The sequence below is a fragment of the Boleophthalmus pectinirostris genome, unplaced genomic scaffold, assembly GCF_026225935.1.
Source record: "Boleophthalmus pectinirostris isolate CB_2022bp ecotype Guang Dong unplaced genomic scaffold, ASM2622593v1 HiC_scaffold_18, whole genome shotgun sequence".
Taxonomy (NCBI): domain Eukaryota; kingdom Metazoa; phylum Chordata; class Actinopteri; order Gobiiformes; family Gobiidae; genus Boleophthalmus; species Boleophthalmus pectinirostris.
In genome coordinates, this window is record NW_026571133.1 from 29,115,768 (window position 1) to 29,140,743 (window position 24,976).

At 38.7% G+C, this 24,976-nt stretch overlaps 1 protein-coding gene across 1 annotated transcript in view; it reads left to right on the forward strand.

Annotated features, from left to right (window-relative positions):
- Window positions 1-24,976, forward strand: part of unc5cb (unc-5 netrin receptor Cb) — a 148,774-nt gene that overhangs the window by 89,438 nt on the left and 34,360 nt on the right. The window contains exons 2-4 of the mRNA XM_020925139.2: window positions 1,173-1,409; window positions 10,557-10,700; window positions 18,320-18,423. Of these exons, the coding sequence (XP_020780798.1) occupies window positions 1,173-1,409; window positions 10,557-10,700; window positions 18,320-18,423 (485 nt within the window). The remainder of the gene's footprint in view (window positions 1-1,172; window positions 1,410-10,556; window positions 10,701-18,319; window positions 18,424-24,976) is intronic.

Below are 24,976 nucleotides of genomic sequence, written 5' to 3' on the forward strand. Positions count from 1 at the left end.
AATAGAACAGGTCTTGAGGTGACAAATGGGCTGGCCAATAGTCTTCATCGCCCTCTCTCTCTTCATTCTTCAAAGAGTTCTAAAGTTGCGCATGAGGCTTTTGGCTGTGTGTGTGCCCCCCGTGTTGGGTGCATGTTTGTGTGTGCGTGTGATTTAAGACAGGAAGATGAAAGCGACTTGTAATTACAGGGAAGCGTATCTTTCGACTGCAGAAGTATCCGAGGAATGGCACAAACTGGGCCAAAAGCCTTAGGTCATTAGATGTGCTGCTTAGTGTGTGTGTCTGTGTGTGTGTGTGTGTGCGTGTGTGCGTGCATGTGTGTTCAGAAGACAAAAGTAAAGTGAAAATGTTGGAAAGAAGAGGCCAGCTTATAACTTGAGATCCTCACAGTCAACCTCCGAACTCCATTCTCATTATTGGCTGCAGTAGCTGGTGGTTAGACCCAAGAAGGACCACTTTCTGTAAATCCATGACAGGAATCCCAGACTTTCATAATCTCCACGATTCACTTATGTAAACATTCCAAAATATCAGATATTTGGGAATTTGGTGTGCTGTGCGAATAGATAATCCGTTGCAAATATCACAGTTGTCACTCTTTCTATACCCTGCGTTCTCTGCGCTTCTTGTCATAAAAAGCTGCAAAAGGTTTTGACAGGGATATCAGTATAAAGTGATTTTCCTAGGGCTGTAGGCCTTTACTTGTTTAGTTGATTAACTGGTTGTTGAAATCTTAGGGATTATGAGGATTTAAATGTACAACAGAACGAGAATGCATGCAGTGAATTGGCTGGGGGTTTTGGAGTGGCTGGACAGTTGAATCTACATTTTCACTTCTGAAGATGCTATTTACTTATAGGCAACTCTGGATGTGCTTCTGTTGTAGGGAGTATTATACCTTTGATCAGATGTTAGATGTTACACTAAACTAGAGTGTAGATGCCACAATTTTGCTCAAAAAAAAATATAAATAAATAAATAAATAAATAAAGTTTTAAAAAAAGTATAATCAGTAATTTCCTGTTAAATGTAATTAGATATTTCCCCAATGAATTTCTTTTTTTAATCAGTCTCATATATTCATTCTGATTTCATGTGGCAAGCAACAGTGTAAATTAAAGTGAAATACAGATTTATTTTGATGGTTGGTATGTTCTGTTGTTTGTTACAGTTCCGGTGGATGATGACTTCATAGGCCTTGGAGAACTGCCAGAGACCTTCCCCTCAGACCCCCCAGAGCCTCTGCCAGTGTTCCTGATGGAGCCAGAGGAGGCCTACATCGTGAAGAACAAGCCGGTGAACCTCTACTGCAAGGCCACACCTGCCACACAGATATACTTCAAGTGCAACAGCGAGTGGGTGCACCAGAAGGAGCACACGGTGGAGGAGCGTGTCGATGAGAACTCGGGTCAGTGTCTCAAATGTATTGTCATCTACTGTGCATACGCATCTTTCCCCTCAATGGTGTCAACAAGTTAAAGACAAGATAGTTTGAAGTACGTTTTAACTACTACTTTACCTCTTCTTGGCACTTTTCTTTTTCTCTGATTACTTGCATTGCTCAACTTAAAGCTTTTATTTCTCATTCTGATTAAAGGCTGGGTAGTAAGTGCACATCTCAGCAACTATGGTCTTATTTATGCTGTAATTGGTACATTAAAATAGCATGTCAGCTCTTGCTAATGTCTTTGCCTGACTCTTACCTTGCATACCATACAGTGGACTATTGTTTGCTCATACCATATCACAATATAGTTTGAATTTGTGAAAGAGACAAAATTCCCACAAAATCCCACTTGCTTAAACTATGGGTTGTAGACATAGGACCTGCAGTTCTGCAATTTTGAACAGGAAGTCAGTGAACCTGTCTCTTTAGATCACTGCAGTGGTTTTCAATGAACAAAATGTAAAATAGTGATCAACATTTGTGACTGCCACTACCAAAAAAGCATGATAAGTGTTTTCTTTAAACAAATCTGGCCCCATGCCTTTTCTGTCTTTCTGCAAAAGCAAGTCAGATGTAAGCAATTACTAATAATAGTAATATTCTGCTAATGGACACATCAGGAGTCCACTTAACTATTATAGTACAGGCTATTGAATTGTAGTGTGCATGCAGTCTTCATGTAGTGAGAAGTGTGCATAATTTGGAGTATTTAGGGCTCAAGAATCTCCTGCAGAGTTGTGTTCCACTGAATGGACCAGCACTCCACAACCCAGTGTTGATTGGCTGAGTTCAGTTGCTGTATTTGAAATAGAGTTCCGTTTGTCACCACAGGTAGAGATCACAGTGCAGTTACCTCTTTCGTCTTACAGTCCTGCTACTGTTGTGCATGCCAACAGACTGGCAAATCCAAGCCTTGGCTTAAAACATGTAGGCACCCATAGAATAAGTCTGCTGCTTTGAGGATTAGTAAGCATTAACGTGTCAGCTTGTATTAAATGCACAATGCAGTGTAAGCGCTGCATTACAGGGTCAATGATCTGTATAAGAAACACAACATCAAAGGAATCTTGTATAAAATGTAATGTGCAAAAGAAAATAGAAAAAGCTGATGGTTGTTGCCAGCTCAGAAGGAAACAGCTATTTAAAAGCAACTTGAATCCAACCTGAACTCCTTCCATTTTGACCCGATGTACTTCAGAGAGAATACACAATCAGAGCTGTGTTTGGCTGTTATGATATTAACAAAGAGAAGGTTGCAAGGGAGCACTGGCTCTTAGCTTTAGTGGCAAAAGGTTCCACGCTAAAAGCATCAACAGAAAATCAGCCCACACATCATAAACTCTCCCACTCCCCACTGCCTTATCCACGGGCTATTTACCAAACACTATTCATTCATTTACGCTCATACACATACACACATAGAGCCAGCATACAAGTCTGTAACCCAGCACAGCCCACTCTGTTGCTCTCTGATTCCAGCACATTGACAAATAAGGAAACACATATAGAAAGTGGCCAACCTGGTCAATACTCCTGATAGTGTATCCTGGAGAAATAGAATCTTTCTCTTCTTAGGATTTTTAGTCACTACTTCTGTTTATCAAAGATGCAGGTTATATGAAGTGTCTTTTTATTTAAAAAGGAAATGGGAAATAGATCGCTGTGCACGATTTCATGATGTATGTCCTATCCAATTAAGCCTATGAGCCAAAAAATCAACAAGAAAGAAGAAAAAAACACAAAAATATACTTGCAAAACTATTATTTTTGTATTTTCCTTCATTTGTTGTTCAACACCATTGTCTAGTAGTATCCTATAATGTTTTGCATAGTTTAGTATCCTAGGCTATAGGAGCTTAGGTTAGGACCAAGAAAAATTCTGTCCTTATTTCCTCTCAGTCTCTCTTGTGACTTAACTATAGTATAGAGTATAATGGTGACTTTCATGACATAAGTACGCTGAAACTATGAGTAAAGCACGTCTTCTTCTATAACTGAGCACTTAAACTGAACATGTAGGAACATTAGTATGCAAATTGGAACACACTGATAGACACTGAACGCTACAGTATGGCACATTTTTCCATTTTAAACTTCATAATCAGAATAATGTGGTCTAAAGTGGGCCACATGGGGCTAGCATGGCTGCAAGCACTGATTTCCAAGTGCTTTTATACTGCCCATTACTGTTTTAAGGGACACATTGTTATAAAAGAATAGGCCCACTGATTGCATGTTGTTTGTGTTTTGTCCGGTGCTCAGTAAATATGTGTGTTCTTGTTGTGCCCAGGGCAGATTATGAAAGTTCCACATAGCACACGGCCTCACAACATGTGTCCAAAGTGTTAAGATAAATCTCACATGCTGGACTCATGTTTGGGATAATACAGTATATGACAAAACTATCCTGATTAGAACCCAAATACCCCACGAATCAGGGTCATAGAAGGCTCCAAATGAAACATGTCTCTCACATAATCCTCGCAACGCTTAGTTTGCATTCATGTCTTTAACTTTATAAATATTCTGATATTTTATTTTGTATTTTTTTACTATTATTATTCTGTGGTTTATGTTGCATCATATCTCTGAAGACAACTGGCAACTGACAATAGCAATAAACTGTTTTCTGGTTTCTCATGTTCCCCTTAATGTCTTTATTTTGACTGGACACAGACTTAGGTCTGTCAGCTTAATTCTTATATCAATTTATTGCTCAGTACATGATAGATGGTGCCATATTTTTTGGGGGGTGTCACTATTTATCGAGGATACTTTTTCTTTGTATTAGTGGGGGACTTTTTGGTGTGTTTCTAAGATTTGAGCTGTAAAAAGTTGAATAAATAACTTCTCAGACTCCATTAAAAGTTTCATTCATTTATTACAGGTCATGTTCATTAACAATCCTGTACATTGTACATTTGGAATATTTTTTGTCATAATTCTATTTTATGGTTATTGTGTCAGTGGCATTATTTAGTTTAATATTATAATATAATAAGATTAATATCTCATAGATAATAATAATATAATATACTCTTTTTTTTTACAATGTCAGGCCTACACGGACTACACTATTAAGATAAGTTAGACACTTGACCACTGATGACTTGAGTATAATATGCCCAAAACTTGAGAAGAAGAAGAGAAAAACATGATGGAGTGTTGTATTTAATCCTCTACTGTCATACCCCCTCAGGCGCTTATTCTACCTGAACAAAATGGCAAATATCTCCTATGCAGGTTACAGTCCCTTGTGAACATAAGGGGCATTGATCCTCGTAAATGAGCTGCAAATTAATTAATCTGCCCATCTACTATTCACCAGAGACTGCTTGTCACTCTCCTACAGATATGATCAAACAGGAGCACGTATCTTCTGGCCCGATGATCACAGCGCTCTCTCTCTCTCTCTCCTCCTCTGACCACCTCGTCCTCTGCTGCTGTGATCAATATCTCCAGGACGGGGCTAGCATTGGAAGAGCTAGCCTAGCTCACTTTAATGACCGCATTAATAATGAATCATCTCCAACTAGGGGCCCCCGACTTCACTTCAGTCACTGTTAATGGGACATATTGTAGAATCATTTCTGCAGCTAATGGCCACATTGACAGGCCGTAAAGTAGCTCCTCATCACCGCTCCAGAGACTTACTTTGGGAGTTACAGATTACAAATGAGGTGTCATTTCTATTTCTGTTTTGTTCATTGTTGGCATTGTGTCTCTGAAAGGTTATACACTTGTCTAAGTCTGTTGGCTGTGAAAACATAGTATGAGGTCATAGATGAGGTAAGCGGACCCACACCACTGATCTTCTGCTAGATTGAGCTCTGTGATGTTGGAGGGACATGTGTCAGGAAGAGTCTAATCCTGCTTCAAATGTGGGAATGAAGTCATGATGAACTCTGATAGGTTTGTCATCCTGGATTACATTGTAGAGATGCAAAGAAGAAAAGTTTCTCATTCTTTGTTTTCTCTTTGAAAGTGCGGTGTAGGCCATATTTTCCTGATGATGTTATAGCTGCAAGCATTTTTATAAACTGAAATCAGGATTAATGCTTGGTAGCTACTTCCCACCATTTACCTACAACAAAGTATCTATCATCCAAAAGCAAAAACTGATTCTGGCATGCTTTCCGTGCCCTCAGAGCTTTCAAATCTACTTTTTGTTTTGACTATTGATTTTGCTGTGTGCCTGTGAAGTGCGCCCAGACCCTCTCCCAGCCCTGACATCCTCCAAACCAACAATGGCGTCTCTCTTTGACACACTTAGACACACACGCCTACTGCACAAGCGGGTCGGCACAGCAGATGTGCTGTTCCACTGCCTGTCGGCGCACTCTTACATTTTACATGAGAGCTAAGCTGCTGACTGGGATGTCACTGTGCTCACTGTGTGCACAACAAGGAGGCTGTGAGGAGGCCATGAACCCCACGGAAAGGCCACAAGCGCCTCTTAACTTGCAATCACTGTGTGCTGAGTCTCACTCACTTCGGCGGGGAAACAAAAAAAGGCATGCCGGCTTGATTTTTGCATTCACCAATATTTATTCATACTAATAATCCCTATTTGTGCCACAACCATCATGAACACTACTACTTCTGCAAATATGACAACATAACAAAACCACTACTACTACCATTGCCAGTATTGTCTAAGGGCTAACCAGTACTACTACCTCTACTTTGTCACCAGGGAGTTCTTTTTATACAATTTTGCACATGCCATTTCTTAGTCTTTTCAGTAATATTTAGACACTATGCTTGCCAATGTAATTTTTCTTTAAATTTCAGCTATAAAGCTCTTTAAGATGAACCTGAGTTGACCGAAGAGCAGTAGTGGCTCTATAATTACAAATATAATCGACAGTCCTTGTTTGGAGAGAGCCCATTTGGACTAGTTTGTGAATCACAGACTAATAAATTAGATTTGAACCTCTGATTAGATTTACTGATTGAACGTAGATTGGGAGCGGAGTGAGTCAGTCATCTGTGAAGCTATTTCAAAGCAACAAACATGACGTCAACATGATAACACTTCAAGATTACAAATATAGAGTTCTTTTTTATTGTTACAGTGTTTCAGGGTATTCACTGAGTGGCTGTATTAAGTTAACAGAAGCTGCCTTGCTTTGGTGTTTTTGTGTCCTTCTTTGAGGAGTCTGAATCATCTCTTCATTTCTTGTTTTGTCTCTTTTACCCATAGCTCTATGCACATGAAGCATACATTGAGTGTCTCAATCTGACCCAGGTTTACACCATTATTGTTTTTATTGATATAAGAATGCATTTATGCCATTAGGCTATGTAAATTTCATTAGTGGGGAAAAGTCCAATAGTCTGTACTCCCCTGCAACTTCACCACGACCAAAGCCAGCCCTAGAAATTTGATATTAATTAGATTTTATGTGAAGGGAAACTTGAATTAATGTCCGCTCTTCTCATTTCTTCTTCCACAAAAATTAAAAATTCATTCCCCAAGTGTTATAGACTTACCAGCTTTTTACTTTTTGTGTGTCACTCAATTCTGTGCACTAGGAAGACTTAAAGGTCCTGTACAGTTTTTTCCCCTTCTCATTTATTCACACATTTACAAGTTGTAAATGTGTGATTCACGCACGTTTGAGTAATCCTACATTCAAGATGCCCTTGCTCCAAAAATTCAAAATTTTCCTCATTATTAATATTATAATACAAAGCATAACACTTCATAATAATGGTCACGGGTATCATAGAATATAACTATATAGCAGCTAAAAGCATAATGTCTTTTAGATGTAAAATAACTCCAAAACAGCTACAGCTAAATGAACTTCTCTAAATGCATAAGTGTATTAATAGTTAGGTCCATGCTACATCGTATATCAGCACCACCTAATTTTGCTGTCATAACCTCATGGAAAAGACCATCAACAACTGCAGCCGCTTGTCAGTGTTATGGATAGCATACGCACATAGCAGCTCATCAAAAGCTCATTGACTTGTGTATGCAGTGAGTAGGACTGTACCAGCAACAGACTTTCCAACCAAATGTGTCCAACCAGGGAGTGGAAAGTGCCGCTGCCCTGACAAACGGCGGTTTTTCTAATGCTGATGAAAAGCTGTGGCCTGGCTGTACAAGCATAAATCTATGGAAGCGTCCTGCCTGGTGTTAAGTGCACATTGGTCTTGCTGGGCTAATGGGAGGGAGTGTTCTTTAAAAACACACAAAGGCCCCCTTGTAGAAACTCAAATGAAATGTCACAAAGCAGGGGTGACCAGGTACTGTTCATGGGAAAGACATGTCCTGGAAAATGACATCAGCTAGACCGTATTTATTTCTCTGTAAGTATGAGTTTCTACTACTACTACTACTACTACAGTCCAAGCTGGAGTTAAATCACATATTACATACCCCACAACGTCTGCCCCTAATGTTTTATGTCATAGTACCTTGGTGACTTATAACTGGTGTATCATATGTAGGCATGGGTCCGTATAGAACTCTGGTGTCATGATTATGATGGTCAAAATAATTTCAATTAACAGTTATATCATGATAATTATTAAGCTACTGACAGTGTAAAAAATTTATGGATATGAATAATAATTATTTTTTATATTATGAATAGGTTCCATATTTAAACAACTATTACAGTATTTATTTTGTTATAGTGAAAATAACAATGATCTAGAAAAAAAACATGATGGATAAGCAGGGTTTTTTTGCATGATAAATTGGCCATTATCTTTGTTGGTGATTCACACAATCTCAGGATTGGCTGTTTTCCCTTCATGTGTACACCCCTGAAATGCTATAAAATTTGGAATTGGGGATGCATGATTTTAAGGAAAAAATGGAATTGCTATTTCTCTGACAAGTTTTGCAATTGTGATTAGATATGCGGATAGGATTCTGTTCAGAGCACACAACTCTAGGAGCAGGACCAGGCTAGAATATGAACTGATAAACTAATACAAGAATCTTCAGGAGATTTTTCTATAAGAACACAGGGTATTTTGTTCTTTGCAGAAGATACTTTATTATCTAAATGACTGCAGCTTTTGAGATTTTAGAACTCAGCCAACTGAGATTGCAATTTTGATTTGATTGTGATATATTGTTAGAAAATAAAATACAAATGCACACAAGCACTAGCATATTTGAGCTGTGAGTTTTTTGAACAGTGTCAGAGCATACATTTATTAAAGAGAAATTCAGCATGTACTTCACCCTTAGCTCAATGACAACAATTCAACATCCACAATCCATATCCTCTCTGCATGTCCACTCATACAAAGACATGCATCCACAGACTGAGGCTGTATTGTGCAGGGCTTGAGAGGGGCAGCTGTGGATAGAGGCATTTGTCGAGGGATGAACTGTTTGTTTGCTGCTGGCTGGCGCCCAGATGAGCAGTAATCAGAGGAGTTAGCAAATAGGATTGTGTTCAGTGTGACTCACAATCCTGCCCCACAAGGCCCAGGCCCAAACAGTCCTGCTCCACCAGAGAAATCCAGCAGAGACACAAGCATGCAAATGGACAGCACAGCAGAGATAGCTGCAGTAATCATTTGTATATTAAAAAACAGTTTCATGTTTTTTTTGTAAAATCATTAACAACATAAAATAAACTGGTGTAATAAATAGGTTTGCTGAATTAAAGGAAATGTAAGTAAAACATTTCCATAGTTTTATGAAAAAACATTGTGCCATTGTCTGACATTTATGCTTTAAAGCAATATCAACTTTGTGTTAAATGCAACATTTTGAGGACTTTTTCCTATTCAAATAATATTTTGTTAACTAACTGCTATGGCAACGTTCCCATTTCCCTCCCGTTTTTCATCATTTCACCCATGGATGCACAGTGTCTTCTCACATGGACCACACAAGAGACAAAAAAATCTAAGTGTGTATTCTTTGCTATTGTGAGAGGCCACAGTCTGACTACAGTAGAGTGTGGGCAGTATATTAAGCACCATAGAGCCCAGCCTGAGTGAGGGAGAGCTTTTGTGTTTCTAGCCACAGGTGTCTAGTTTATAGCCTAACAAGATGCTCCCCAGTGCCTCACTTCAGAGCAGATTTAGCCTTATTGTACCAAGGACACAGATTAGCAGACACACTTCTCTTTGTGCCAGCTGTAGTGTCTACCCTCCAGGCAGAGCACACTCACCTCTGATAGTTCCAGTATGTTTAGACTTGAGTCATCTAATTGCATAAAATCTCATACCCGAAAGCTAATATCATTACAACGTGCTGAGTGCTCAACTGGCTCTGGGCATTGACTACTGCTGATGTATATTTACCAGGGCTTTAAACAGCAAAATAAATTCTTGGTTGACTAAAGACTTGCCTTGTGTGTCAGTTAGTCGACTAAAAGGGGACGACGTGTTGTGATGGTAAAAATTCTCAAAATGATTACGTTTCTATTTATTCAGACCCAGTATCTTGCCCAAACTGCACTGACAAGATCAGAAGATTACAGGAGTTCATTCAAATACAAATATTTATACAAAAACTACTAATAAATAGTGTATTGTCTGTTTAAACTGAACTCTACTCCCAACTCTCAAACCAACTCCCAACTCTTACCCCAGACCCTTTCAACTCTGCTTTTATGTATTAAATATTTATAATCTCAATAAAATAATTTGTTTGACTATAGGCCTGCCATGATAATTACTATATCAAGTTCAATACATGGATGGAACAATCAATTTGGGGGGTCAGTATTTATCAAGGATTTTCTCTTTGCTCTAGTGGGAAAGGTTTGGTTATTTTTCTGTACTACGATGAGACTTGAGCAGTAGTGGATTAAATTATGAACTTCTATGACTCATTATAGATACAAACTAGCTACCAAAGTGTGGAAGCTCATCTTTTTATAACAATGTTATACTTTTAGAATATTTTGAGAGGGGTGATTCTGCAGTTTGGTTTGGTTTTAATATCAACTATATTTAGTTTAACAATATATCTCACTTCAATTTTTTTAATTTTTTTTCATCATGACAGGCTTTACAGCATTTTAAAGGTGCACTGCTCAAATCAACTGTATATATGTTTAGTAAAGCCATATTTGGACTTTCATTTCTTCTGAATCCATTGTTGTTTTTTATTTTCAGGTTTGGTAGTGCGAGAGGCCAGCATCGAAATCACCCGGCAGCAGGTGGAGGAGCTCTTTGGCCCTGAGGACTTCTGGTGTCAGTGTGTGGCCTGGAGCTCAGCTGGAACAACCAAAAGCCGCAAAGCCCACGTCCGCATTGCCTGTGAGTGAGCCTTCCCTCTCCCCAGCCAACTCCTCCTCACCCTCCTGATGCTCTCTCTGTATATATATCTGTGCTCTCATCTGTCCAAACAAAACCTCTGACTGCTGAGGAGAAGCATACATCATGACTGGCATATTTACAGATTGAAGAGATTGTAGTGGGGATAAAATATTTGAATAACATGGGATTTGAGTGTCCTTTGAACTTGAATTGGTGAAAAGCCTAAATTTCTCTATGTGTACAGTACAGTTGAGAAGATGAGCTGTGTGTTTATGCCAATGTTCCCACTTTTTCCTGTAGGTGGTCCTCATTTGTTCTCCGCTTCTAAGTTTGTCCTGTGAAAAGCGTACACTATCACTTCCAAGTTACAACAACAACAAAAAAAGGAATCTTCAGTTTGCTCTAAAGTTTTGGTCTCATTTTAACTTCCTCCCCCAAAGGAGCTGCCAATCACACTGTGCGATGTAATGAACCCCCAGAGGAGCTGATGAAGGAGGGAGTAGAAGATGGTGGAGGTTTAGTTCTGACATCAAGGAAACACAACGCATGTTACATAACTCCGGTGTACACATTGTTGTCAAAATATCTCCTGAGGAACTACTGAGAGATCAGTCTACTTGCTCTTCTTTTAAAAATGTCATGATTGACAAGATCTGGGCAAGTTTTTTGAGGCATAATGTGTCCCACTGATTTTTTTAAAATGTATTTACAAACAAGCAAGGAATAACTTAGAAAGTAAGGACTGCTACAGCCTCAAAAAGTACCAAAACTCTGCCATTATATAATATATACTTATATACTACTCTATTACCACATTTACTACATTTATCAGAATAAATAATAAAAAGTATTCACACATTACCTCAAAATATTCTTACTGTGAGTTTCCTCACCTCTCCACAGATCTGACCTGTAACTTCCCCTGCTTGTTTCCATGGAAATCTAGAAGTTTAATGCCATACTGTGGAGCTTTCAGGTAATACAACAGCATATCCATAGAAACCAGTAGTTCCGCCAGAAATGTTATATAATGCCCACTCGAGTATATCAAATTCCACCGTAATCATATACATTCGATGTAAAAATGTGATAAATTCAATAAACTGAAACCATTTCTTTTCCTAATTTAACTCTCTCCTCTGTCCCTCTGCTCTCATGCCTGTATTCTGTGTGTATCTGTATTCTGGATCTCACCTCCAAAAGTAGCCCCTCTCATTAGCTCTCCTGTTCTAGTATGAGCCCGGTGAATTCGAGTGGTGCCTCTCAGCCTCCCACTGAGCCCTCTCCCGCTGCTCCACCTCCTCTAATCACCCATGATGAGCAGACTGCCAGCGCTAACCTATCCCTCAAACCACCGCAGACCCTTCTCCTCCTCCCATTAGCTGCTGCTGAACGGATTAGCTCCTCTGTGGGTTCTCTTCCCTTTCTCTCCGGGCAGGATTCTTGTCAGACCAGACCTGATCGCGTTAGGCTAATGGTAGCTTGTTTTCTTCTCCTCCCATTATACAAATACATAAAGTCAGATCAGACACTGAGTCCGAATCACTGCTGGTGAGTTGTTGAAAAAAGTGCCTATTCAGATTGAAATTTGAAATTGTGAGAGAAAATGGACAAAAGACAAAATCGTGGGAGAGCTCCTGATTGGATTGGATTTTGATCTGTTTCCATTTATGGTTTTCCGCAATAACTTGCCGCAGTAAGGTGGTAAAACTGTCCACAGTGATAGAACTAAATCAGGATAATTTTGCCTTTAAGTCTTGGGTAATGTTGACTAAAGGAGTATATGGTTTTATTGCATGTTGCACAGTACAAAGTGTGCAGTGTTGAAAACTTGAGGTGAAATTGTGTCCCAACGTAATTTTATTGATGTGGTCTATTTTCCCACAACACTAAAGTCCAGTTAGGGTCAGGATTCATGGTGTCAGATGCACATTATTGGTTAATAAAGCTTTGAAATAGTTGAGGCACTTTTTTCTGCCTAGTCTTCTCTAATACCACACATTGGACTACTTTTTCTCAATATTAGCCAAACCACATGTTCATTCAAACTGACCTGAAACCATTTAGCTACATAAAAGCTTGGCATCTCTTCGAACATAACTGGACTTAATGCTTCTACCACAATTAGTTCCATGACCTTTTCCGAATCATGCATATTTTACCTCTATAAAATTGTGAAACAGTTCATTGTCAGATTTAATAAGAGTTTAAATATGTTTAAATAACACAGGCTGTTGATTTGGTTGATTGCCTCTATGAAATCTCACATACAGTAGTCACTTTTAAAACACTTAGCTGCCATCCTCAATCTGGGTCTGGATTAGTAGCCAGTGGTGAGACTTGGGCGTTATTTCAAGTGTTAAAGCGGTGTAATTTAGCATGACATGTAGCCAAACAGATCCACTTAAGGTAATGCTTTTCAGATGTGTGTGTTTTTATGGTGAGGTGCTGGCCTGGGGAGAACTGAATGTTGTATGTCCCACAGGAATGTCGACTCAGCTGCTCCTGCACCCACAGCCTCTCCCGCACCGCTCAGGTTTACGACCAGGGAGGTACCCAGAGACACCCCAAAACAGACAAATTATACCCACACCCACTAACTGTGAGCGGGGAAATAATCACATCATACCGCTACTGGCCTTCGTCAAGACTCTGCCAAACTGAAATGACGCTCGACAAATAAAAAAAGAGTACTTGGTGATGGCTGTTAAATTAGTAATATGATGTAAATGGTTTGCTGTGTATGAGTAATACATATGGAAGAAAGCAAGCACTTTATATAACGAAACCGTTTTTACACAGAGCTGAATCAAATCCAACAATAATACAGGGTACCACTTCGTATTGACGTCACTGCAATTAGCCTTGATGAACAATGACTGAAATAACTTATTAAAGGTCTTATATTGACCAAAATTGACTCTTATGAGCTTCAAGCTTATGTTAGAGTGTACGTCATCAAAAACATACCTTGAGTTTTGCTTCATTCACACATCTTTGAATAACCCTTTAATATTAGTCTGTCTACATCTCCAAAGCTCAAAATGCCCAGTTGTTTCATCTTGTGATGTAATGAAGCACTTGTTTTCAAGTTAACAGCTATCTTTTATCTTTAGTTCAGTAGAGATTGGTAGTTCAAGGTCTGAAATTATCTAAATGATTCTAGAGAAGGTGTATGGAGTTTTAAAACACAGTGGAGCACTTCCTGCATTAACACATGACATCACAAGGTGGAACAGAGTGTTTTCCATTTGAGAGAAGAACTAAATGTCCAGGTTTCTGTGTTAAATGTGTGAATGAAACAAAACACAACTCCAGGTAGGTTTGTGATGAGGAAACAACATTATAACATAGATTAAAAAATATCTTAAAATGGGGCCTCTAAGAATGATTCAGGCTTAGTAACTACTTTATTAAGGGGTTAGGGGTTTAGGCATTAAGTAGTTACTGAGCCTGAATCATTCTTTATTGTGCACTTTGTAATTTTTCTGGTGGGGGATTTGCCACCTACTTGTCTCCGTGGAGATGTAATTGTTCTGCATGAAATGTTCCAGTTAAGTCAAATGCCATACTTTGCATCATTCCTGGCAAAGCAATACCAGCTTCACAGTGACAAGCAGATGACATACCCTCTTCCAGAAAAGTAAAAAATTGCTTTGCCCATTGTGAATACAATTTTTGTTCATGCTTTATTAAGGTTAATTCAGTGGTAGTTATTAGAAAGCGTGTATTGCAATTAATTGTGTGATTTTATTTTATTTTTTTTCCATTCATCTTGCAGTGTTGTATGTGACACTTACTAAATTATCAAAAAAAAGCCTATTAAAGGTCTTATATTACTTGAAATGAACTCTTGTGAGCTTTAAGCCATGTTAGAATGTTGTTACCCCCTCAAAACATACCTGGAGTTGTGCTTTGTTTCATTCACAGATGTTTGAGTTCTTTGACATCTCCAAAGCTCAAAATGCTCTGGTCCACCTTATAATGTCTCAAAGCTGTAGTTCTCAAGTTAACAGCCAATGTCATCATCACTAGTGTTTTCTGTTTGAGAGGATAACTCTACCTAAATGTGAAATGTGTGAATGAAACAAAACACAACTCCAGGTATGTTTTTGATGAGGAAACAACATTATAACATAGATCAGAAAATATTGTAATATGGGCCCTTTAAATGAAAAGCAAATTAACTCTAGTTTGTTTAGCATTCAGTCAGTAAGAAGTGCTTTATGCCCCTCCAGACTTACCGTAGACTCCTGCAGCAATTGCCAAATTTTGGTCTATTCTAAAGCAGAGCCAGGGCAGTGGTTTCTCCCCCTTAGTGCTGAATCCTCCCCAGCGCTACCATACGGAGAAACAGAATTACATTTATTGGGTATGGCTATATTGCATAAATCACAAAAGCGTATCGTGTCACCGCTCAGTGGAAGGTGTGCCTGATCCTCTATCTCACCTGTCACACTCCGACTAGCGCTTCTTTTATCTTTCTCAGGCAATTTGAAGCTGGGCCCACCTCTACATTGTATCTTGCACGCAGCAATACCGCAATGAATCTTTAAAAAAATGACGCCATTTTTCTATTTGATGTTGTATTCCCTTACCTTTTCTCCCTCTATAGAAAATATGTTGTGCTTGTATCAAAATCCATAATAGCACTCCCCTCCAGCCATTCTTTCCATTTAATTTTGTACCAGACTGTTACGGAAATTGCTTTCAATTCAACACTGTCCCTTACAGCTTTTATTATAATACATTAGAATTTGCAGAGCTGTGGTGTATACCCCCGAAGACAAGTTCTCAGGTTGGAGTCTGATTGCATATGTTATTTTAGGGCTCATTTTTTTCACTTCACGAATGGATCGTAAATGAGTAACAGTATTGAGAATGCTGCTGACGGCATCCTCATCATGTGTGCGTAATAAGAATGTATTCTAGTTACAGCCATAGGGTAAACCAGTTGGTTTAATATGTTTCTATATTTCACGTTAATGTCTCTTTTGTACACTGTAAATTGAAATTTCACTCACATTTTATGTTAAGATGTTAGCTATTTTTATTTTCTAGCCTGATCTTTTCAAAGCAAAACTATTAACAATATTAAGGTGCATTGTGCAGTTTTTCTGGTGGAGGGTCTGCCACCAACTTTTCTCCATGGAGATGTTATTGAAATGAAATGTTTCACAGTATGGCATTCAACCTTTCTATCTTCATGGAGACCAAACCAGGGAAAATTTCTGGTCAGAGAGAGGCAAGCTTGCGCTCACAGTCAGAAGGCCTGTTTTTTTGGTATTTTTGCACTATAAAACTACTGTAATGAATAAGTGTAAGGTAGAACTGTTTAATGTCATACTGTGGAACATTTGAAGCAGAGCAATGACATCTCCATAGAAACAAGATGATGACAGAGCCCCAACTGAATAGTTATAAAAATATATATAAAATAAATAACATATAAGATATAATATATAAGCAATTTGCCACAACACTAAACTCAAAGCCTGTAACCATTACAGACATTTAGTTTGAATTTTAAAGTTTGAACAACGTCTCTCATTCTTATATGATGATGATATGCTACTATTATCAAAGCTATTGAAATATGCAACACTAATAAAAGTGTGTTTGGTACAATTTTAGTTATTTTCTATATGTCTTGTATAATCAGACACGTTGAATAAACACTGGCAGTATTGCATATTTGTATACTATAATTCACAGGGAGAAGGAGGCATATCAGACATCTATAAGAGCTATCATTTCATCAAATTGCATTACTGAAGTTGGAGTTGGATTCCTGCGGTGAAAGGAAAAAGAGCATATAGTGTGATTGGAAAATGAATAGGCAGGAAGCAAACACTCGGCACTTATCTCACCGTTTCAACCTCGATACACTTCAGTATGATTGATATCAAAATAATAGCGCTAACCTCATATAGCTTTGGGTCTATGCTGTATACTTTTCTGACAGCAATGGGAGACGCTGGGTTTGCATTGCAGTAACTAAAAAGATTTTTCCATCTCCTCTCTTCCACTTTGACTTGTTTTTGCCCATTATTTAGGTGAAAGTTTTTTTACGCACTGTTTTTCGCTCTTGGTTATGGTGGGGCCTCCTTAAGCATTTGTAAACATTGGACACTTTGTGTAACTAGATATACTATATGTTAATGGGGTATGGAGAAATGAATGATTAGACTTAGACTTACTTAACTGATCCGCAAGGGAAATTATTTGGACACAGTAGCTCACACATCACAATATATTATAATAAAAATGGGCAAAAATATAAATGGTAATAATAATTTCAAAATAAGTAGCAAAAATTAACACCACTACAATAGCAATTCACTTTTCAAAACTCAATATTATATGTTTTGAATGGCAAACAGTGCTCAAAGTGGCACCTACAAATGGTAAGCTGAAACCCATGATTTGGCAAATTATTGTGTGCTGATTCATGAAGGCTAACTACTCTTCAGCTAAGCGTTCTGACTTTTTGCTTATTTGATTGTGCATACTAATCCTTATTAAATACTTAAATCCTATCAGTGCCAAATGTATTAATTTTTCTGTATTCTGTCTTCACAGCTAACTCATGTTGTCATTTAACTGCATCCATGTATGACCCATTTAACCCTTTCACAGCTCATATCCTTCTGTCTCTCAGCATCCTAAGCTCTGCTACCTCCTACTCTGCGTTCTGTCTCTCCCCTAGTACTGGTGTTGCATCTCATCCGCACAGCCCTGCTCACCACATTCTTGTTCATCTTTCTTTCACTCTCAGATAAGAAAGCCCAATATAGTTCTCATTATTGGATGCACTTCACTATAAAACTTTGCTGAGCCCTGACCTCTTCTCTCTATCTTTGTTGTTGTGTCAGCGGCCGTCTTAAGCATCAGGTGATGGTATATTTTGGAGGGGCTTTGGTTGCAGTGTAGCATGACAGTGTAGAGTAATCCTGCCTTGTCAGCGCCACTATTTGTGCCCAGCACCACTCCATCAGGCTCACTCCACAAAAATATTGGTTTTTCATTGGACTCAGAGTGATCCCTCTCGTCCTATCTGCCTCCTATCTTCTCCTAGCAATTTATCACTTTGCTGAATGTGAGGAGAGAGATGAGCCAGCCCATAAATAGAAGTGAGATTTTTTTCTTCACTCTTCTTCAGCCATTCTTCACAGATGTATTGTGCTGATAATAAGTCATTACATTTGTCATTATAACTTTAATCTTTTGAGGTGGAAAAGATACTTTTTCTCAAATTATTTACACAAGCAATTTTTGGCTTATACTGTGTTACTTGATTTACTCTGGCAAGTTGTTATAACAAAATAATCTTTGGTACCAAGGCAGATATATGAATCATATTTTATAAAATATACTCTATTTTTTCAGGGACAACAAATTATGTTGTGTTTCCGATTTTTTTCCTCATTTTCCTTTTTTTTTTTTTTTTTTTTTTTAAGTTGGATGAAACACAGAGCCTTGAATTGAGCACAGCACAAAAATCCTGTTTTGGCATTTTTTACATTCATAGTAATAGTTTTGTGGTAACTTCTGCAAATGAAATTGTCAGATGTGTCACTACCACTAACGCTGTATTATATGTGTTCTCTTCTTTACAGATTTAAGAAAAACATTTGACCAAGAGCCTCTGGGTAAAGAAGTGTCCCTCGAACAGGAAGTCCTGCTGCAGTGTCGACCTCCTGAAGGCATCCCAGCTGCTGAGGTACATCCAAACAAATACAACAACATACGCATTCATTTAATCCTATGAGTGAAACTTCTTTGTTGAAAACTGTCTTGGAAACTTCGAAGTAATTCTCTGCCCTGCTTCCAATCCCATAAAGTGGCTCTTCTCAGAATACTCTGCAAGATGATTTATGTTGAACTGTCAGCGTAACTCCCAGACAACAAAATATGTAGCGAAAATGTCGACCTAATTGCATTGTCGCATTCACTGAACATTATAATTTTGGTGATGCCAGGAATGGTTTTGCACTTAAAATATGCAGAATCTGCCTTGACGGCTACAGCTCATTTTAATGAAATAACATTGACGCAGGCCAGTGCACAGATAAGGACATCCATCCCCTAGTGCTCAGGCTATTTTAGCTGTCTGAGTGCCAGTCTCCACAATATGGTCAGAAAACTATAATTATCTTGAGGCGAAAATAAGAAAAAGCAGTAGTGTGTCCTAGCGTTACCTTAGCTCTGTCAATATCTGCTCCACTTCCCCCCGTGGCACAGGAGACCCGTTATGGCTGCAGTTGAAAGGTTCAGTAGAGATTGCAGCAACATAAATACAGGATAAAAGGCTGGTTTGATGCTCAGCGGGGGCTTTTTTTGAGTCGGGGGTGAAGGAAATGAACTCGTGTGATTGACCTGGAAAAGCTGGAGCTAAGTGAGTGGAACTGTGGCGTGTTTATCCCTGCTGAAAACTGCTGACAGGATAAATAGGTGAAGTTTAGGAGAACCACTCTTGTTGCATTTAGTAGCCTGTGTTGGACTGCAGTAGAACAGTAGTTTGTCACTATAGGGGGATCAAATATCCTTCGTACAGTAGGAAAAGCCATTTTATTGTAAGATGGAAAAAAGAGAGAGAGCACTGAAAAACTGAAACAAATTTTTTGTTTTGACCTGACCACATTTTGCTTCAGAGATTAAATATACTTCATAATTCATGACATTCTATAGCTCAATAATATTTAATACAGATGAGGGACAGCTCAAATAAATATTGTGAAAATGCATATTTTTGTTGCAATAATTTTTAGGGATAGTCATTAAAAATGTTTAGTATTTTAAAATATTTTCTTTAAAATTTTCTCTAAAATCTTAAGAAATATGAAAAACTATCTCTTGCCCTCATGTGGGAGTATGACATTGTCACTTTGTAGAATCAGAGAACCGAAACTTTACCCTATTACTGAAATAGATCAGATCTGTTTCAGCTCCTATCATTTTTAGTTAGGGCTTTGAATTATAATTGTGCTTTTTTATTCTGTAAATAAACAAGGCCAAAAATGAACATTACTCCAATTACCCACACTTACCTCATGGCTCTCTATAAGGTCAGCATTTCATTCCTTTGTTTTTAAGTCTCTTGCAGCTGCCTTAGTGAGAAAAAACAGAGTTCAGTGGTGTGTTTTGATGGGAGTTTGTCGAGCTCTTTCTCACACACACGTCAGACTGAAAACCATGGAAAAAGCAGTGGTTACATACAGTATGATTGTGCAGAAAAATGTGAAGGGAAAATCTGTCATTTCTCAGGCGTTCTGGGGCAGACACACATGAGAGGGGAACGGGGAGGTTTGTCAGAGCATTCGCGGTTCTGCCCTGAGAGGAGTACACTGGCATCATGGCGGCGTAGCGAGAAATCTTTGCTTCTCAGGATCACAATCATGTTTTTTTAGTCTCCCTTTTTTGTCCAGGAAAAATTTTGCATGGTAATTTTGCAGAATTTTTACCCCAATGTCTATCCTGTATATGCATTATTTATTATAGATCTACATTAAAGTTTTTTGGTTTGTTATTTTGTATGTTAAAAAATACCAAGACAAGTGCATTGTAACTTTTCTGGTGGAGGGTCCCTCAAATGCTTTTCTTTGTGGAGATGTTATTGCTTTGTCTGGAATGTTTCACAGTATGGTAATAAACCTTTCTGTCTTCATGGACCAAGTTACGGGTCAGATCTGTGGAGAGGCAACCCCATTTGTTTTTCTATGTATTTTTGACCTATAAAACCATTTGTAATTGAATAAATGTAAGGTAGAGCTGTTTAATGTCAGACTGTTGAATATGACACATCCATAGAAACAAACAGATGATGATTTAACTTGTACTAAAACTACTTTCAAACCTAGATAATAATTTGAGCACTTACAAGTACTGAGAATTCTTCATCTATAGGACAAATTTTTCAGAATAGTTTTTGAATAAACTTAATTAGGGGTGTAACGGTACATGTATTCGTGCCGGTTGTTGATGATGTTCGGTTTGGTGCAACGCTGTGCATGAGTGAATTTACGCAATTTATGTGTGTTTACATATTCCGGCCTTTTTAATGTTCGTGAGGGAACCTGTCTGTGATTGGGGTGGCAGTGTTTCCCACTGCGCTTCATAGTTAGGGCAGCCGCCTTGACAACAATTGCTCCCTGTCTTGACTACGTCCCTCTGAACTACGTGAATCCTTGCAAAACTACGGTCATCGCGCCCCAGTCCTCCCTTTCACCGGCATGGAATCTCCACTCCCCATTGCATTTTGTTTCCATACTGTACTAAAAACCAATACATCTTAATCCATATCAGATTCAGTATCACAAAGACAGCATCTACATAAAGAAACTATTATCTTGCCTTGAACATTGCAATCAATTCTACAAAGACTTTTTTTAGTATCAGTGTTTTCCTTTGTAACAAAACTGAGTTAAAAGTTTATGTATCATAACAACACTAGCGCAAAATTATGTTGTCTGTCAATTGTGTAACTGCTGAGTATGCCCAAGGTCCCATAAATACGAGGTCTAAATCATCCCTGAATTTGGTCTTAGTTTAAAAATACTTATAGCCTTGGTAGATGTGTCTTGTCTTTACTTTATAGTTTGGAGAATTGTGCAGTTAGCGGAGTAGTGCTAGCAGTATGCAGTAGACAGCATAAATTTGTGGTCTGTTACCATAGTGATAGTGTTGTATAAGAAAAGGCGTGCTGAGTGTGCATTTACTATGGGCTCCTGAGTGCCCTTTCACAGCCTGGTACTATGTCTCAGCTGGGACCTATACGCCACTGCATTCACCCTTATGTGAGAATATACTACCATCATTTAAGATAGCACCTACCAGAATGTGGCTACAACTGCGCTCTTATTCAACAACAGTGCGGGGCAGTTTAATGAGTCCGAGAATACAGACATCTTTGCTCAAATGAGCTTGCAAAAACACATGCTGGTGACCTGGTAGTAAATAGTGTTTGTGGAGTGTGTGACTATGCAGAATGAGACATAACTGCAGCTAGACATGAGTCACCGAGAGTCTCAACCAGACAGAGAGAAAGAAAGATAGTGAGAGAGAGAGAGAGAGAAAGAAGGGAGTGAGACAGAGAGGGGGAGAGAAAGAGGGGCCCATCTCAGAGTACTCATTAGAATGTTGTTACTGTCAATATTTCATGATTTGGCTTGTTTTGTTTTTCCTGTTTTTAAATCATTTACGCATTACTTTCTCCTATGTCCCCTTCTGCTGTGTAAATTTGTGCGACTCTGCATTCATCTGTGAAATGTAAATGTTGTATTGTGCAATACAAAAACACAAAAGCCTGAGATTGTTAAGAGACAGTCATACATAATGTACTCTGGATTTGTTTACATCATAACTACCTCTTTTTAGATAATGTTCTATTTGAGGAAACATACTTGTAGTCATTTAACAGCTGCTAAACAGTTGCATAACTTTCCATTGTGATTTACTTCAGTGGTTTCTATGTCTTGTGTACCTACTGCTAAACTGTCAGACCCTCATATTCCACACAAATACACACAAGGAGCATTTATTCTGGCCCCACCCACAACCATTACAAGTGGAACATTGGCTGAGTTGGACTGAAGTACTCTGACTGAGGTTTGAGAAATACCTCCTTTCTGCAGTCATAGTATCCCATATGCTCTGAAAATATTAGGCAGTCAGCAGGCTCCTAAAAGTCACTGTTACATGTTCCCTCAGCCATGAATATTTGATATGTACTTAATCAGGAGCAGAAGGAAAATGTAACCATAGAGGCTATTCTGAAGAGGAGAGTGAGGAGGCAGAGGCCCATGTGCCCTGTTGTGTGTTACTGGACCTACAGGCAAAGTACCAGGAAGATTTTCATGTTAATGTGAGAAAGATTGTTTCCATTCATCAGTTGTCACACACCAAACTGGTCTTTGAGTATCCTATGTAACTCAAGCTCTTTTGTCCAATTATAGGTTAATTTAGAGTCTATTCTCAGTTTATTAGAGTCTGTGAGAACTGTGAGGCATAGACCATAAGAATGCAAAAGACATTCACAAAGTTATTAACTAAATATTTTCTGGCAACCTTCGATGCAAGTAAATGTTGTGTCTGACTCTCAATAGAAAACAAGTGTTTTGAGTATATTGTCACCCAACTGAATAGGGTTGCTCAATTATGGTAAAAATAATAATCTCAGTTTAATTTAATGATAATTGAATTCACTATTATTGTAATTATTGTAATTATAATTATTATCTGTGCCTCAGCACAGACAAAATGAGTAGGAGACGCATCAACCACAAAAAAGGCTTTTATGATTGTGTTTGTAAGTGCTTGAATAAATCATCCATTTTATTACCACTCACTTAATGTAGTTCTTCAGTGTGTAGTTCTTTTTTCCACATAGAGGAGAGGTCTATAAAACCTACCTAAATCTCCCCTTGTGAAAGAATGCACTTAATTGAGTCTCGTCTGTCAGGCCTTGTCCCGGCCTGGGAACAGAGTTCAGAGGTGAGCCAGCACTGTGAGCATCAGAGGACGTTACCATGGCATCGGCCTTTTAGCTCAGGCATCTCCTTGGCCAGCCGAGGTCCTGCCGCGTGATCATAGGGAACAGTCATTGACGCTCTGCAGGGAAGCAGTCCTGCTGTTGTGATTAAGTCCACTGGCTTTAGTGAGAAAGCACCAGCACAACAATCTTCCATCCACAGTCACACCAGTCAGAAAATCGAATTCTGCAGGTTTCTCCCTCGAACAGCAGGGGGCTTCTTACTTTTGATTCTTGAATTTACTCTAGTTTTAACTTCTCACTTTGTGAAAGGGCACAAATATTCCTTGTGCAATATATTTGGACAAATCAGCAGTCAAATACCATAATCTGAAAATGTTACTTTATTTCCTGCCCAGTTGAAATCAAGTACAGAAGTACAAAGCAAATAACAACTTGTTCGGTCACCTTGTCAAAAAGTTTCAGCTATAATCTCTTTAGTTCAAGAGGGCAGAAAAGAGCCCCACTAAAGTGCCCAGGCAAATAGGAGGAGTGCATTTGTGAAAACATATGGAGGTCAGGACAAACACAATATCACAAGTGCACTTTAGACTTGCACCTGTCTATTACTGTGTTTTCAGGAGCGACAACAGATATTTACACCCATTGAGCAAGGACAAGTATTCAAAATAAAAGGATATAAAGTCAGCAAACCCCACACAGAATACTGTAATTAGCAAATATAGTGAAAAAGAACTTTTTCCAATCTTCCAGTCTTGAGTCTCACCGGTCCTGGACACCTACACCAGCTTCTATAATAGTCCTCTGCTCTGTTTGCTAAGCCCACCTCCCTGCCTCCTCCTCTTCCTACAGCCTCATTCCCACTCACATAAATATGCACTTTTTATCTCATCTTAACACATCACACCTTTTGTATTTGTGCTTTTTAATATTTATACATGACTTATTTCCATACTTGCTATGCAGCAGATGCACAGCATATGGCTTGTTGTGGAGCAGTGAATGATTGAATAATCAGTTTGTAACCTTTGGTGGCTTATCCTCCAGGTGTGTCATTCAGCCCGGAGCCGATGTATGCGCCAAAGAAAAGAAAGGCATAAATTACATTGGATAGATAGTTAGGCTTCATGTGGAGATGCAGCATTCAGATAATGACTTCTCTGTAGAGGCGTCGTACACGTTTTTATTTTTTCCTGGCTGTTCCTCCTTTTCACACCCTGTTCCACCCCCACACTGCTGCCTGCTCTATTTCTGACACTACAGCGATGAGTAATGAATGGTTTTGCCTTGCATGGGTTCCCAATAAGTGAGAGGAATGTATACAGTGTGCTCAGTATATTGGGCTAATTAGTGGTGAGCAGAGCCACCCGGCTGTACCACACTGCCCACACAGAGGTTACTCCTATGTTCCATCTGGAGGGGTCCATCGCCAGATCACTTTACCAACTCAAGAACAAGTGATGGCACTGGATACAGATACGCGCATCCTCTGAGTTATGAGTTATGTTTATTTTGAAACATGAATATATATTTCTTTAAGTGGCATCATTATAAAGTTTTTTCCCCAGATTTGGGTGTACATAAATGCATTGACCTTTTTTTTTCTGGGGCACACGGACAGAAGGTCACAGCCCGTCAGTGCCAGCATAACCACCAAGTTTTACTGAGGTCAATATTATAGATTTTCTGCTCCCTGCACCGTTCTCTGTTTGACATCCCCAACTATAATCATTTGCACTGGCCATAAGTGCTGGACCTCTTAAGAAGCCATTAGATATACAAAATA